At 41.9% G+C, this 17,415-nt stretch overlaps 1 protein-coding gene across 16 annotated transcripts in view; it reads left to right on the forward strand.

Annotated features, from left to right (window-relative positions):
• Window positions 1-17,415, forward strand: part of LOC142385463 (pleckstrin homology domain-containing family A member 5-like) — a 230,400-nt gene that overhangs the window by 180,450 nt on the left and 32,535 nt on the right. For 11 of the 16 annotated variants that reach the window (XM_075472017.1, XM_075472019.1, XM_075472023.1 and 8 more), the window contains 4 exons: window positions 6,928-7,214; window positions 9,971-10,209; window positions 12,543-12,626; window positions 15,380-15,499. In XM_075472017.1, coding sequence (XP_075328132.1) covers window positions 6,928-7,214; window positions 9,971-10,209; window positions 12,543-12,626; window positions 15,380-15,499 — 730 coding nt within the window. Of the gene's footprint in view, window positions 1-6,927; window positions 7,215-9,970; window positions 10,210-12,542; window positions 12,627-13,129; window positions 13,507-15,379; window positions 15,500-17,415 lie in introns of those variants that run through there. The other 5 variants (XM_075472022.1, XM_075472038.1, XM_075472027.1 and 2 more) reach the window with 2 other exon arrangements.

Consider the following 17,415-nt stretch of genomic DNA (forward strand, 5'->3'; position numbering starts at 1 on the left):
GTCAACAGGAGGGGATTTACAGGGGCCACTGGGACCAAACACCTTCACTTCTGTCTTATTCTCGTTGAATTTTAAAAAGTTTAAGGACATCCAGGCTTTAATGTCTTCAAGACATAAAAGAAGTGGTTTAAGAGAGAAAGCATCCTTCTTCCTTAGGGGCACATAGATTTGGCTATCATCAGCATAGCAATGGAAAGAGATGGATGGAACCATCAGGATTTCTCAGGATGGAACCCAGGGGCAGCAAGTACAGCGAAAAAAGCAGGGGCCCTAAAATTGAACCCTGTGGAACCCCATATGACAGCGGAGCAGAGCGGGACTCAGAACCACCAAGGCTTACAGACATGGTTCTGTGTTTCGGGTACACCATATAAGGATGGTTTAGCCGTATGTCATTTTACAAAGACTGCTGACCTAAATCACCATTAGACCAACACTCTTTGAGATGCACAACCACTCTGTGTGTCCACAAAAACAAAGAAGCAGTCCAAAAGACTTGATTTGAGGCAGTTCTGCATCAGAACAATATTTGGGGTTCGTTGTCAACGCAGTCCTGCTGCTGCTAACAGCCATTGTATTAATAGTGTGCACATTAGTTCAAGGTACAGTGGTGTCAGGATAGTTAATGATAGCCGTGTACAGCATTCTCCTCCGACATATGTCTCAGTTTGTGTTCTATTTTCATTCTCTGTGAGGACTCTTCAAGAGACAAATTCTGCATTTCTGTAACATTCTTCAAACAGAAGTTATTTTAAGGGGGGGCAATTGTTAAAAAAAATGAGATGCTTTATTTCCCAAATCCAGTGTTACAATAAGTTGCTGAGGAACAGGCAGAAGTTACAGAAAGAGAAATTGGGGAATAATTGCATATGTGAGTCAAGGAGGAAACAGGCAAAGCTGTTGCCTAGCAACATATATCCCGAGGCTTAGGAACTAGATTTTATAAAGTTTAAAATAGAAAAGTTAGATCAGAAATGTCAAAATTGAAAAAGTAGAAATGGTCATGAGAGAGAACATTATTTTTGCGCAAACAAGTAGAAACACAGAGCAGTGAGTTTAACAATAATCTGTCGTGCAGATGTGAATAAGTGCTGCACAAATGTATTCTCTGCTGAAACTGAGCAGAGACATGAATAAAAGTATTCTAAGGTACATGCCATTCAATCCCAATGGTTTGGTCGGAAAGCAAATAGTGATGTATATGTTTGGATAAATGGCATAAATGTACTGTTGGAATTGTACATGTTGGAATTTTCCACAAATACCGTGATACACCACAGTTAAAGGAGAAAACATTTAAGCATACTCTTTACTCTCTTTGAACTATATTTTTAGAAGCTGATTCTGAAGCCATCATCAGGATGTTTTATTTATCTAGAAACCAATAAAACCCTGCTGCAGTGCTAACTGGTGGTTACTGCAGGCAGCTGGTGGAAGTAATCAGGGCTCACTGGGCATGATCAAGGTTATTGTAAGTCTATACTCAAATGAAATGGAATACAGAAATAATTTATTTATCCTAAAGTTAAATTATAAAGTTGCAGTATTTCTTTTTCAGCAATCATTATAAGCTTTAATTATGCAGGGTTATTGCTGCTGGCAGAAATGACCTTCTGTACCATTCTGTGTTGCAGCAGAGCTGAAGAAGCCTCCTACTAAACACACTCAGCGCTATTTTATCAAGAGGGTGGGAATTATTATCTACTATGTTCATCAACTTGTGCAGAATTCTTCTTTCTACAGTCAGGTCCAGGGGCTCCAGAGTACTCCCCAGAACAGAGCCTTTGTCAGTTTGTTTAGTTTCTTTCAGAGATGTTGACTCAAGTCAATAGGTGCGTATATATGGACACGTTTAATCTGATTAAATGCACGTTTAAACTGATTACACGTGTAAAGAGATTAAATATGCGTCATGTAAACAGTCAAATAATCTCTTTAAATATAAACGGGTTAAATATTTAAACCGATTACAATAGGTGGTTTGGACCGTTCATTTAATCCGATTGAAGGAGGAAACTCCCCATATATACAGGCGCACCTGGATAAACCGATAATTAGAACACGTTTCATGTTACTGCGCAAGTGTAAGGGCGCGCGAGATAAAGTTAATAAAGACTGTGTAGTTCTAGTTAAACGGCAGATAACGGAAGATATCGAAGTTAAAATGACGGCGACGGTGAAGAAGAACAAAAATTGGTCGGGGGACGAAACAGTGTTTTATTGAAAACGTTGCAAGAGCAAAATATAATGTCAAAACTGGACGGGAGGAAGATGAGGAACTCGGAAATCTTTAATGATGTCCACACAGCCTTGAAAGAGGCAGGGTTTGACCGGTCCGTTGACCAGATTAAGTCAAGATGATCGGCTGCCTACTACAATGCCAAAAGGCAAAATGGTAAAAGCGCATCAAGCCCAGCCAATTTCGCGTACCAGACGGAAATGGACGACATACTGGGAGGCAGACCCCTTTCGGACGTCAGCCATCCATGGTGTCGATGTCGGATTTTAGGAGGAGATAAATGTTACTAGTAATTAGCCAAAAAATCTTTTTTCTATGTGTGTAGCACCAATATGTAGGCTATAACAGCCTGTCTGACCAAGAGTGGAAGTTAGCCTGTGTCACCACAACCCGCTACGTTTTTTAAGTTGTCCATACAATTAATAAAATCAAACCCATTAAATCCAACTGTCCTACCTGAAATCGGTGTCTCGGTCACAGGAAAGCTCACAATTATGTCAAACTAATCCACTTGTTTTACGAAGATGAAGCAACTGCAGACGTGCTAGCATCCTCATCAACTGAACAGTTGTGTACAATCCTCTCAGTTTATCCGTTTCTTCGGCAGATGTCATTTTTAACGCGTATTATGTTTTGTAAAGAAGAGGCGTTGTGTAACATAATTTAAAATCAAACAGGGCATTAACATTAATGGCAGGCAGGCAGGCAGGCAAAGTCATACGTGGCTGGCAGCATCAGCATCACATTCTTCTTCCTTCATAGGTTCTTGTACTCCAGTGTATAAAACGGTCAGAAAAACAAACCGGCAGCCGCGCGCGACCAAATAGACATCTTTGCGTGCGAGTTCTAGTCGGGATTTGAAATGTTATTTTATTTTTTTAAAGAAAAAAAAACAGCACCTCATTTTTTCATGTAACACAAAGCAAAGAAACAGCTCAGACATATTGCAACATTTGTTAAAACATCGTCCTATCGGATTAAATTGCTGTAACATGTAAACTCGGAAGAAATTTAATCTCTTTATTTGTGGCTCATGTATACAGTTCGGTCAAATTCTAATAAACCGATTACATGTAATCTCTTAAAACGAAACGTGTCCATATAAACGCACCTACTGTGACTTGGACTCAAGTCGACTCGAGTCGCTGTTTTGATGACTTGTGACTTGACTTGACAAAAAATGAAAGACTTGAGACTCGACTCGGACTTGGAAGTTAAAGACTCGGCACTTGACTTGACTTGACTTGAGACACGATGACTTGAATGACTTGAGTGTTAAGCATCTAGCATAACTTCGAATTTTGTTCGTGATTTGAAGATCCATTCTGACCAGTAAGTGCTTGTCAAATTAGCTAATATTATCCTGTTAGCCTAGTCGGTAGTTAGCTAACGTTAGCTTGATATGATACGGGGTGGACAGGTTGGACACATTGGCCAATGATGTTTACTGACAGTTACTTATATCTTGTCTTTTCACTTTATTAAGATCAGATTCTGCAGGTAAAATTGCAATAATAAGGTGAATTGACTTGACCTAATACAGTACTTGACTGGCCCAAGAAAAAATTACTCGGGACTTACTCAAGACTTGAAAGCTAAGACTTGAGACTTACTTGAGACTTGCACATGTGTGACTTGGTCCCATCTCTGGTTTCTTTGAATCACTGGCTCTAAAGCTGCTGCCCCAACAGATGGCTGCGAAGCACTCTTCATCATAGAATGCAGAAAAGATCCATCATTTTGGTGCAGGCACTAAAGAACCTTAGCTTCGACATTAAGTACAGTCCGTTCTGTCCCTTCTTGGAGGCGACTTCAGTGTTGCATTTCCAGTCCAGTCTATTGTCCAGGTAGACTCACAGGCATCTATATTCCTCAATGACCTAAACCTATTCTCTCAGGTTGGAGACCGTGTTTGGCTTTTTCGTGGACCTGTGAAAATTCACAGGTGTTGGTGGTGAGCTGATTGTTCTCCCACCATGCCACAAAGTGCTCAAACAGTTTTCTGTACTCTGCCTCTTGTTCGTGACTGATATACCCAACAATGCAGAGTCATCTGAGTATTCTGGATATGACAGAACTCTGAGATGCACTGGAAGTCTGAGGTGTAAAGGGTGAGAGTACATTCCTATTTGGTCCTCCTGTGCTGCTGACCACTAGCCTGGGTGCCAGCCGAACTTAGCCCCGCCCATAAAATTTCTGGTCGGGAAGTTCGGTCTGGCTCTGCTCAGTTGGGGAAATCTCTACGCTCGACAACGCGACAGTCGACCCAATCAGATTGCCAGGGCGGGCTTTATACGGTGATGGACAGATGATCAACAGGGACATTATCGACTACGTCGCTAAAGAGCGCTTGGTTTGAATTCGTTTGAAACAAACATGGCTGCCGCTGCAGAGCTAGGGTGTGTAGATTCTGCCATTGAGTCTGTTCTACAGGATCTCCACATTGCATTCATTTTGAAAGACGAACAGAGGAACGCAATAAACGCTTTTATCGTGTGTGCAGCTGAGTTCCTTTGACAACAAGTGTGTGTCGCTTAATCTATGTCACATACTACGTTGCTCTGATTGGTTGTAGGTCTATCCAATTCAGCGAAGAGGCATTTTTTCTCCTGGTTCGGTTGAAACACGCCCCATACTCAAAACTCTATCCAGCGGTATCAGACTCACATTCTGACTAGAATCGTGAGTATGACGTAGTCAGGCTAGCTGACCACCTTCTCAGACACAGAACCCACATCTGCCGCTTCTTACGTAATAACACACACTGATTTGTATTAAAAGCACTGGAGAAATCGAAGAACAGGATCCTCACAGTGCTGCCTGATTTGTCCACATGTGAGTTTGGGTAGATAGGTATCAACCCCAGAAGGATAAGCAAACTGAGGTGAGCCGATTACAGTCTCTCCAGAACTTTCCAGATGTGAGATATTAGGACAATTGGTCTGTAGTCACTGAGGGCAAATGGATGAGAGTTTTTAGGTATCCAAGACTGATGTGCAGAATTATACTGTAGAGGTATAGCAGGAAAGGTTTGGGTACAGGTAGGGTGTGAGACCTATCCATCTGGAAGCAGTTGAGGAAAATGCTGAGTGTTGCTAAACCTTTTGAAACACATTTTCAGCTTATTAGCTCTGTCCAGGGGTCCATTAATATGATCCCTATTCTCATTGAAGCCTGTGATCATCCCTGACCACACATCTCTAATACTGTTCTGCTGGAGCTTGCTTTCTAGCTTTTTTCTGTAGGCATCACTGCTCTCTTTAATGTCTCTTTTCAGCTGTGTTTTAACACTAATCAATAACTTCCTGTCTTCCTCCCTGAAGGCTTTCTTCTTTATGTTCAGCAGTTTTTTCAGGCCACTGGTGATCTAGGGTTTGTTGTTTGTTACTTTTTCTAAATCCATATGGTCAAAGGTTAACGCTGAAGAACGAGTTTATAGTTGGCGGTGGTCTGATTTTCCTAATGGAGGACAGGCAGAAGAGCTTTATGCATCTTTAACATTTACATAGAATAGGTGCATCTTTTTATTAGCTCTGGTGGAGCAGTTGACAAACTGTTGGAAAGGCTGGAAGTATAGCTGAGAGGTAGACTTGGTTAAAATCTCCAAAAATTGCCTTGAATGGGTTGGGATATTTGTAGCCTGGCAACAATTGAGCTGATGACGTCACAGACTGTGTCGGCAGATACACTGCTAACAGAATAACACACGTCACATCTCCCTGTAGGTAATATGAATGTAAACTCAGAGCTAGCAGTTAAGTCAAATCTTCGCATCAAATCTTCACTTTGATTCGGAAGCATGCACAGGGTGGAAGGGTACAGTGTAGAGCAGGAAGTCCCTTTCAAGTGTTTCATTAGCTGGTAATGGGTGAAATGATAACACGCTTCTCATTACTTAATGTTCCTATGTCAAAGTGAAAATGAAGCAAAAGTCTGCTAATAAAAGTAGCAGGATGATTAGATTCAGTCAAGCACACCATACATGTCAATGTTCACACACACAGCTAATGAGGCTAGTTTCTATTTAGTAAATCATGATTACAGGCATTGGTTCACTGGCTGCCTCATCGCAGCAGATTATAGTGTTTATGTCATATCGAGAGGTGCTAGTCGCTAACTGGAGTGTGTATGGTTGTTTGTTTCTGTGTGGCCCAGTGATAGGCTGGCAACCTGTCCAGGGTGTACCCCGCCCCGCTCCATGATGCTGAATTGGACTAAGCGGGCATAGAAAATGGATGAATGGATGGATGTTATCTGCTTAAGGTTTTTGTTGTTTAGGCCTCGGCAAAGGTCCGCAGTAGCCAGTGCATTGGTGTTAATAAATCCTCTGTAAAACTACTCACCATTTCTTTATCCACAATAGCAGTCGAACAGCTTTTACCAGTATATATTGAGTTTGCCAGGGTTTTACAAAATGCCGAAGTGCCATCCAGTTGTTTCAGTAGTTTAGGTTTGTCATGCTTAAAGAAGCCATGATATCTCACATTTCAAAGTCAGGTTTAAAAAACAATCACTCGTTTTGGAAATGTAATCACAGCTCAGTGTTTGCCACTTATTTTGCTTCAGTGGATACCATTCGAGCCAGTAAAAAAGCTCTGACCTCCCAGTAATACAGGTTATCTGACTCCTTGCTCTGTGCAGATTAGCCAATACTCCTGTTGATGAAGTCTGTTTATTGTCACTTTCAGTGTTACATCCTACCAGACCTTACCCAGAAACATGCCCAGTCACCGTCCACACCTTGTGCCACGCTACCCTGAAGGCTATCGCACACTGCCACGCAACACTGGGATGAGGCCTGACAGCATCTCCAGCGTCGCAGGCTCCGTCTACGACCGGGCGCTCCATCCAGTCTGCACCACCACCGTCAACACAGCAGAGAAGAGGAGGTCAATGAGGGACGACACCATGTGGCAGCTGTACGAATGGCAGCAGAGGCAGGCCTTCTCCAGGCAGAGTCTGGCCCAACCGTCAGGTACACCTATCCTACACTGAAGAGTAGCGTGGCATGTTCTGGCATTGGATTATTAAGATATGTTGAATCTTACGTTGAAACAGATCGAACATCCGTGTGATGATTTAAGCATTTTGATCTAAATTGTTGTTCTGTCAGCTACAGTTTGAGACTGAGTCATAGTAGGTCCTAATAGCAACCCCAAGCACCCTGAATACCTGAAAGGAGTTGAATATGTCAACCTTGCCCACAGTTTCTTCTAGGGGCACCCAAACAAAAAAGCCTCGGGTTTATAGAGTACAAGCCGTTCTCGTAGCCCACTTCATCCTGTTCAGGGCCACGGGGGCCACCAGGTGGAAGGTGGAGTACACCCTGGACAGGCCAGGTCGGCCCATCACAGGGCCAACACACAGAGTCAGAAGACCATCATGTTCAGACTTACAATTAAAGCCAATTCAAAGTCTCTAGTCAACCAAACATTCGTGTGTTTGGACTGTGGGAAAGTCCACAGGCACAATGGGAACATGCAGACTCTACACAGATAGAACCCAACATGTGAGGTGACAGTTCAAACTACACTTTCCTGATCAGTGCTCTTTGGGTTTTAACTGAGATATTTGATACTCTCCTAAAACCTGATGAAGTTATTTTAGTGCGTGGAACATCTTCTTAGTGTTTAGGTCAGATGAACAAAGTTTTGCAGACATAATAAACCCTAAGCTCACGAGTTGATTGTCCAAAAAAATTATTCCAGATTTAATACACTTTTCTTTTTTTTTTTTTTAGTACTATGCACCTCTAAGACCCCCAAGAGGTTTAAAATAGCTGGTTCATTTTCACTCAGTCCATGAAAATGTGATGCCTAAACCTGATCAAAGAGGGAATGCTCTTGATTTTTTTGTGGCTTGTATGTCATGTTCAAAGACATCCCATGTTTATCTCTGAATATTACCAGAATCGGAAGAGCTTTAATACATTTAATGTTGTGGAAGACATCCCGATATGCTCAAACAAATAAGTAGCATTCTGGCACAGATCATCGACTGGTCTCCGAGGTGTCAGATAACTTGTGTTGTGTCATTAAAATGTTGAAAAGAAGTTAGCAGCTTATTTTACTAAAGGAACCCCGAAAGCAGTTCATTTGTCCCTTCAAAGGAACACAGATTAATGCTAATGTCACGATAAGAGTTCTAACAAAACCCTAGTTCTGTTTTATTAAAAATGACTTGTTGAAGTTTCTTTCATGTTTTTTTTTCTGGTCATTATTTCTAACTGTTTAAAATTCTCCACAAAAAAAGCAGAGATCCTTAATAAACCCTCCTCACACAAGCTCTTGTCTCCATAGTGAAATGAATATGATAAAGTAAGATCCCATTACATAGTTTGCATGTTTCCATATTTTTATCGCGTTTGATTTTTTCTTTTACCAGGAGAAATGTTTTATTTCAAAATCTTTTCACTGGCTTTAGCAGACATATTGACTTTCATCTCTCAGTTGGGAAAGGGTCCTTCCTCAGAGGCATTAGTTATGGCTCTGACACTACAAAGGCTGGAAAGCTGCTCCTTCTACAAGCCACTTTTCATAAGCCTCCAGTGTGTTATTATGTTGGATGTTTGCCACTAGCTTTCACTTGCATTCATATGGTCTGCCTAGAAAGTGTCAACTGGCCAACTTTCACGCTTGGTAAGTGCTACATCCATCCATTATTTATACCCATTTAATCCAATTTAAGGTTGTGGGGGGGCTGGAGCCTATCCCAGCTGCCATTAGGTCACCAGTCCATTACAGGGCCAACACGATATAAGCAACCATGCACACTCACTCCTACGGTCAATTTGGAATCACCAGTTAAAGGGATAGTTTGCCTCTTTTGACATGAAGCTGTATGACATCCCATATTAGCAATATCATTTATGAACATTGACTTGCCCCCCGCTGCGTCCTGTGAGCCGAGTTCCAGCCTCGTTTTGGCGTTGACGAAGGTAGTCCGGCAAGTTCGCTAGGGCTTAAAAAATAAAGCGTCTTGCTTCTCAAAACAATATGCGTTCAAAAGAGTAATACATTTGCATCACAAAATCGTCCATCCAGAAAAAGTCAGCCCTCAAAATCGCTTGCCGCTATTTCTCTCTACCTTCGTATCACTACGGGCTGTGTAAACTGTGCAGACCGAAGTGGAGACCGAGCAGTCCCCTGCTTCCGAGCAGTAAACACCGTAACAGGTGCGGCTATCGCTAGGTGGCTGTACGCATTGATATGAAGGTAGAGAGAAATAGCGCCAAGCGATTGTGAGGTCTGACTTTTTCTGGAACTCGGCTCACAGCACGCAGCAGGGGGTAAGAAAATGATCAACTCATCATCAAGCTCTGCAGTGGCCTGATAAGGAGCCATTCATTTGAATCAGGTGTGCTGGAGGAGGGAAACATCGAAAACATGCAGGGCAGTGGGTCCCGAGGACCGGAATTGAGAAACACTGAGTTAACCAAACATGATTGTTTTTGGACTGTGGGAGAAAGCTGGTATATCCAAAGAAAACCCACACATGCAGACGCAGAACATGCAATTTGAACCAGGAACCGTCATGCTGTGAGGGGACAGTGCTACCACCGCGTCATTGTAGAGCCCTAAGTGCTCCGTGATAACATGATGTCATCTACTCAGAATTTACATTTCAGTGGTTTTCTTTAAGTAGCTCTGCTTTCTGTTTTAGAAATATGATTTCATTTCCCAGGGTGTTACAAAATTGTCTCCACTGTGACATTGCTTTTCATTTGTCCAGCTGTGGGTCATTATGGCACCCTGCCCAGCACAAAGACCATGGGCAACATCTCTGAACACACCATGGCGCAATCCATACCAACCTCCCCGTCTCACGGTTCCCTGGCACTCTACAGCACCTTCTCCCCTCCCCGCCAGCAGGTCCCTCACAACCCCGGCAGCACACAGTCCGAGGTATCTTCACCTGTCCTCAGAGGGGATGGGACATTGGACCGTAGGCACCGGACACAACTCTCCAAGGTAAAGAGCGATTGCTCTTTAGGGGAATCTAAATAATGGAAAACTTTATGCAGCACATGTGATACAAAGAGAAGCAGAACATTGGGATTCCCAATAGATTACAAACATTTTGAAAGCATTTTTATTTCATGTGAACACTGCATCACTGAAGGTTGCCCTCCACTGTTGCACGGTTACTGTGGTTAGCAGCAGAGTACTGTGAACAGGCTGCCAAGTAGAGAGATTTTAGTGTTGGGGTTATAATTTCTTCATGTGCAACCAAAATCTTTGTCTTGTCCTCATTTAACGCGAGGGCATATACAAACCACCAAGATGCTGATTGATGCAATGGCTGTTGATAGGCTACAAAATCTGTTTTTAGACCATTAATTAGGAAAAAGGAAAATCCCTTCAATGGATAAAAAAAATAAAAAAGAATGCATGGAACGTATGTAAATATGTTAGTCCAACTGAAATCGTACGAAATCACACCCAGATAATACAATGGGGGTTTGAATTGCTCCTGATGTAAGCACTTCGACATGCTCCAAAGTTCCATCATTTCGCATCTTTTTGGAAAAACTCTAAAGTATATTGTAATACAGCTGAATTCCCAATAAAGCTTCTCTCATTCACATGTTTTTTTGTTTCTTTTGTTAGATGGATAAACGCATGTTTAACGCACTGTGCTTGGCATGCCTTCCACTATCATCAAGGGTGTCCTTGTTAGAGATGGACATATTGTGAATGTGAGGAGTCCACAGATGCTTCCTGTGATTAACCACTGACAGTAACAGAGAGTGAGTGGAGTCCACTCCTGCTGTCACATATTTAAAAGCCAGGCCCAATCTGTGTCCCATAACACCTCAGATCAGCTTGGTGCTCATTCTTGACACTTTGGACAGCTCACCTTGATACCCCAGGCAGCACATGTTCAGCTTTGTATTCATATTCTCAGCGAGGAGCGGGAAGTGAAACATTGTTCTCTCCGTGACAGTCAGATGGGTGAATGTACTGTATGGTACCTCTTAGAGATGCAACGATTGCAAAATTCTTGTCCGATACTGATTTCCGGTTTTTAAGGAGGTCTGACCTGCCAAAACCGTTTTTTCCAATACCGATTTTCTATCTAAGAAATAATTATAATCATATAATGACCCTATATTTGTTTGGCTTGAGTACCCTTTCCCAAATTTAATACAAATACCCTTCTCTCAGACAACATTTTGCTTATATAACTGCTATTAAAACCACAACTAATGGTAGGCTATATGCTATCATAACCCCCCTTTTCAAGAATAAAACATCACAAATAAGAAATATAAGCCACTGAGCAGTCAGGCTCAACATTGACATTAAGCTTACGTTGGATGTCCAAAGGGATTTAGTGGCGTCCAGCAGTTTGTGTATATGGCTTGAAACGCTCTCAAACAACTCTGGCAGCGCTGTGTCAGAAAAGTACCGCCTACTTGGTCATTTGTACCGTGGACTCAGGTGTTTCGTCAGATTTACGAAGCCTTTATCCTGTACTACGCTAAACGGCTGGTCGTCCAGTGCCATGAACTCCATTATTTTCCTAGTGGTGGCGGTGGACTTTTCAGTGTTGATGTCGAACATAGCAGCCACGGTGGAGGGTTGTTGTGGTTGGTGCGACTCTGCTGCATCCCTCCTCTTAGCGGCAGTGTCCTCCCTATATTTGCTAAACAAACCTAGGTGCTTCTTTTCCAAGTGGCGTATTAAGTTTGTTGTTCCAAATGTCTTAGGCGTTGATCCTCCGCGGCTTACTTTTGACTTGCAAGCATTACAAACAGCGTGTTTTGGGTCGTCCTGGAACAAAGTGAAATAAGTCCAAATCAGTGACATGTTTTCTTCCTGAGTCTTGCTAGTTTTTAGCTGTTTTGCTCTGGGCGCGTTGAGCTGCTACGCACCGCGCATGCGGGTCAGTTTGATCAGCCGAAAACCGGAAATTACGACAGTGACCGGCCGGTCACCGATTGGGGCCGATTGGATATAAAACCGTCTTTTTTAATCGGCGGCTGATTGATCGGTGCATCTTTAGTACCTCTAACTATTTTCAGAAATACAGATGGTCTGCAGCATCATTTGAGCACACATTAACAGGGAGTCAAAAGCCAAAAAGGAGATGTGGACCCTGAATCAAACCTTTCATCTCAACTCATGTTTAATTCTATTATATTTAAAGGATTTGAAATGGCTTTGAACAATACAATTGGGTAAAAATGTTGCCCGATGGCCTTAACGATTTCCATTTCAATCGTGCCTTAGTGGATCCAAGTACTTCTGGTCACCTGAATTACAATGAGTCAACCTGACAATCTCATCCTTTCCTGCAGTACGGCTACCCCTCTGATCGGCGCTCCATAGCAGCCTCTGTTCCTCCTCAGACCATCACCCCACAGTCGCTGCAAGGCAAGACGGTGAGTGTCACCCTGCAACTCGCCCATCTGTTGCTCACACTCTCACCTCTGTCAATGTGGATGGTTCTCAGCTGCCTTATGTTGCTGTTGATTTCCACTTTTTTGACACAAACACACAGGAGCAGAATGAATTAAACTGTATTTGCTCTCAAATTAAAGCAAACACATTTAAGAGTGAGGACTCATATGTGTTTGAAGCAGGCGGCATAAACATTTTATGATTGCTATGTGGCAGTTGAGAGCCCCGGAAACTTTGATAAGAGAAATTTGTCTGAGCATTTTCCACAGGGATTTTTGTAATTTATGTCTGTTTGTGTGTGTACCTGTATGTGTATAAGTGTATGCAGTCATGTGTTTTTGTACATTTGTTCGTCCATGAATCAGTAGAACATCCAGGAGCTGGCAGACAGTGATGACTAAAGCCTCGTAAAGACTGAAAGATTTTCAGCGCCATCGGATCGTCACATTGTTCACACTACACAACATTTGTCTCTTGTGTGCAGGACTTTTAAAGTTGTGGCGTGTTCAAACTACATGGCTGGTCTGCAGCAGGAGCTTACACACTACAAGATTAATCTCCAGACTGAACCCCAGACTCATCTGACTGATCTCTATCAAGCACTTACAGCTGTCATGTAGATTCTCTCTGCAGCCTCTTTCACATATGCCTTTTCAAACCGAGGACTTGTGCGCCTTTGTTACACATCATGTCATGTGTTGAACGTACAAGGCAGAACGGGGGGGCTCAAAGTCGATCTGCAGCTGATACACCTCTGAGCCAGCAACGATCCCACCTCCGGCATCAAGCCAGCATTGCAGAACTCGCCACTCTATGGAAGTTTTTCTGTGCCATCAGAGTTTGAATACGAATTTCTAATATTGAATTTTTACAGCATCAAAATCAGACTTTGAATTTGACAAACCAACAATGTAAAAAAAAAAAAATCAATTTCTAAAAACAAAAATCAGTGTAAAAAAATTCAACATCTAAAAAAAAAATTCAGTGGAAAAAAATTCAACATTAAAAATTCAGTGAAAAAAAATTTAACTTAAAAAAATTCAATGGAAAAAAATTCAGTGAAAAAAAAAAATTCAATGGAAAAAAATTCAATGGAAAAAAATTCAGTGAAAAAAAAATTCAGTGGAAAAGGAACCAGACTCAACATCCGGGTAAACAGGGAGAAGCAATCGATCCCTGTCTCAATTCATCCACCGGCAACCAATCAAGTTATGCTCCATTGGACAGATCAGCTCAATAGATATTGAGTAATATCTATCACTCAATTTTACTAACACAAATGGCAAATAAAGTAAACTCACTCACCGAAGCACCATCATGGTGGACATGGCTGATCTGTCCAATGGAGCGTAACTTGATTGGCTGCCGTTGGATGAATTGAGACAGGGATCGATTGCTTCTCCCTGTTTACCCGGATGTTGAGTCTGGTTTTTTTTCCACTGAATTTTTAGATGTTGAATTTTTTTCCACTGAATTTTTTGAAGTTGAATTATTTTCCACTGATTTTTGTTTTTAGAAATTGATTTTTTTTTTTTTTTTTACACTGTTGGTTTTTCAAATTCAAAGTCTGATTTTGATGCTGTAAAAAATTCAATATTAGAAATTCATATTCAAACTGATGGCACAGAAAAACTTCCATACCACTCTAACCAAGGGCGCTGTCATCACTCGTGTCGTGATGCAGCACTGAGCCGCCTCTGTTTGGCAAGTGTGAATTACGACGAGGAACAGCGTCGAGTTAACAAGAACGTCTTTTGCTCCAATAAGGCGCAGTGTGAAAGAGGCTTACAATAAAGCTTCAACATGTACAACACATTCATCCTCTGGTGATTCAGTCTGTTTTATCACCTGCTTGTTGAGGAGAAAGTGTCAGCTTCTCTTCTGAGTCAGTTACGACATCTCGCGCAGGAAAACATCAGGTAGACATGGCTGCTCTCACCAACATGTCACCAAATTCTGCCGCATATCCTGAGCAGACTCTAGTTTCTTCTTCACGCTCTTCCTCATATTGCTTTTCGGGGTCACTCCCTGTCCTTGTGTCACCTGACCCTGTCTCTTGTGCTGTTATTGGCTGCAGCTCCTTGCTGACGTCTCACTCGCAACTCCTTCCCTGTTTTCTGCTCCAGAATACCAGTCGTCTTATATTCAGTTTAGGCCGGTACATGTCAGTGAGCCGCAGATCTTGGAGTGTCTTTGGAGCTTTGGCACATATTGATTGATGGCTGAAGTTCAAGCCGCCGATTTGATTCAGATCCGGAGCATTTTGTATGCGTCCTCCGACATTTTCCGGTACTTATCTGGGCTTAGACTCAAATAATGTGACCAAATCCGTATAGGGTCACGAAGTCAATGAGAGGCTGCTACAGTTTCAAGAACAGTTCCTCTCAAATTGACATGCTTTGATATGTTTTAAATGCTTCAAATGGATTTGTTCTTTACAGACTTTCTAACTGACCATGCTGGGTTTTTTTTTGTTCATACTGTGTAACTGTGAAGATATGGAGCTGAACTGTTTGTTGCAGCTGCTCGACAAATACCACTCAGTCATCTGTGTATAATATGATGCAAGTCATCTGGTGTTGGTTTCAATGCACCATCCTACAAGTCTAGGATTTAAATTGTCTTTATTTAATTATTAATCTGTAAAAAAAAAACAATTTAAAAAAATCACTATGCTGACACAAAAGGTTATTGTAGTGGTTATTTCTTCTGCTCTGTGTGTTGCTCTGCGCAGCCTGAGGAGCTGACACTGCTGCTGATCAAGCTCCGCCGGCAGCAGGCGGAGCTCAACAGTCTGCGGGAACACACAGTAGCTCAGCTAATGGCCCTGGGTATGGAAGGGCCCAACGCCAAGGTCAGCATTGAGTGTATACATTTGAGTGTGCATGCACGCATGTGTGCTTCCCCCAGCAAGAAGTGAGAATCACATATTTTGTGTTTATGTTTGTCTGCAAGAGGCTCCTGGTGTCACGCAGTTCTCTCCAGATCAAACAGAATTTGGTGTGTTCAGTGCAGAAAATATCGCTGACACTCAATCTTTTACTTTTGAGATGGTAACATCAGCTCATTGGTCCATCACTTTGGTTTCAAATGAATTTTTTTTGTAGTACTAGTGAAAATAAAATGACTCTGATAAATGGAATCATCCATGATCCCTACCTCCTTTAATCTGGCACGATGGCAGCTTTGGTTCCAATGGACATATGCGAGCCATGATAACATTCAACACAGAATTTCAATGTAATAATGTGTGGTACTCCCTAAATTCTGCGCCACTGTCGAGCCAAATTTTTTGATTTGTCCAATATTTAGCCACAGCCTCAGCTCTATCAAAGTCTGCCACCTTGGATCGTCACCAAGCAAATCTGATAGGTACCACTTAACCAGGAACTTAATCTAAAAAGCTTTTTTGACAGATATAAGGTTTTGCAAACATCATCATGTTTTGCGACCAAAGTGGGTGACGTTGTAAAGTGGTCGTTTCCCAATGCTCACCTTCCCCATGAATCCTTTGCATGATTCCTCCTCTTCCATGCTAATTTGAAACAAAATTGTGGTCTGAAGTCTGTCAACTTTAAACACAAAGTCTTGTGTAATGGTCAAACAGCTGCAGGACATGTTTCTTTGCAGACACATCAAACACAATGTCTCTTCGAGCATTGTGCTGCTGGTGGTATATGGTAATGTTTGCGTGTCATTTTGGGTTGGTGCAACAGTTTACAGCCTTTCTTTTCCTCTCCATGGGTCAGTGCAGTGTTTGCATGCCAGCAGTTGCGAACCCAGGGAGCATGGATGCATCAGAACTGATACATCAGACAGAGTTTCAAATCAGCTAATGAGCCAACTACTGCTTTTGGAAAAGACTGTTATTTTTTCGTGCATGAGCAATATGCATGGAGCATGTCTGACATTCTGGTGTTTAGAATTCAAAACGTATTATTTTCTGCATTTTGAAATACAAACTTACAGTGTAACACACTTCCACGTTGTCTCCAAGTAATTGCATCAAGTTGGGCAAGTTACATTATTAATTTGTTCAGCTATGCTTAATATGCAGTTAGCTGGGCCGCTCGTGTGATAATAAGATAATGATATAAAACCATAATGTATGGCTAAACGATTGTGTTTCACAGTAATGGGGTTTGTCTTAAAGGGATAGTTGGCCTCTTTTGACACGAAGCTGTATGACATCCCATATTAGCAATATCATTTATGAACATTGACTTACCCCCTGCTGCGTCCTGTGAGCCGAGTTCCAGCAGAGTTTTTGGCGTTGACGAAAGTAGTCCGGCTAGTTGGCTGGGGTCACAAAAATACAGCGTTTTGCTTCTCAAAACAATATGCGTTCAAAAGAGTAATACATTTGCATCACAAAATCGTTAGCCAGAAAAAGTCAGACCTCACAATTGCTTGGCGAATTGTTCAATTTTTTTAATTTTGCGTACAAATGCGATTAATCGTGATTAATCAGGGAAATCGTGTGATTAATTAGATTAAAATTTGTAATCGTTGCCCAGCCCTGCTTGAAACCAAACTAAAAATGCAATGTAATTAATTGCATTTGCCAAAAAGTAAAGACATCTTAAGTTCATAGACAGAAATGGTGTGGCTCTAAAAATGCTCTTCGGGCGATAAAACACATTCTTTGTTAGATTTGTGAGTGCTTTTATTTTAACTTGTTCTAATAGATTTTAATACCATTCGTCAACACCAAAATGAGGCTGGAACTCGGCTCACAGGACGCAGCGGGGGGGTAAGTCAATGTTCATA

The sequence above is a fragment of the Odontesthes bonariensis genome, chromosome 8 (genome assembly GCF_027942865.1).
Source record: "Odontesthes bonariensis isolate fOdoBon6 chromosome 8, fOdoBon6.hap1, whole genome shotgun sequence".
Lineage (NCBI taxonomy): Eukaryota > Metazoa > Chordata > Actinopteri > Atheriniformes > Atherinopsidae > Odontesthes > Odontesthes bonariensis.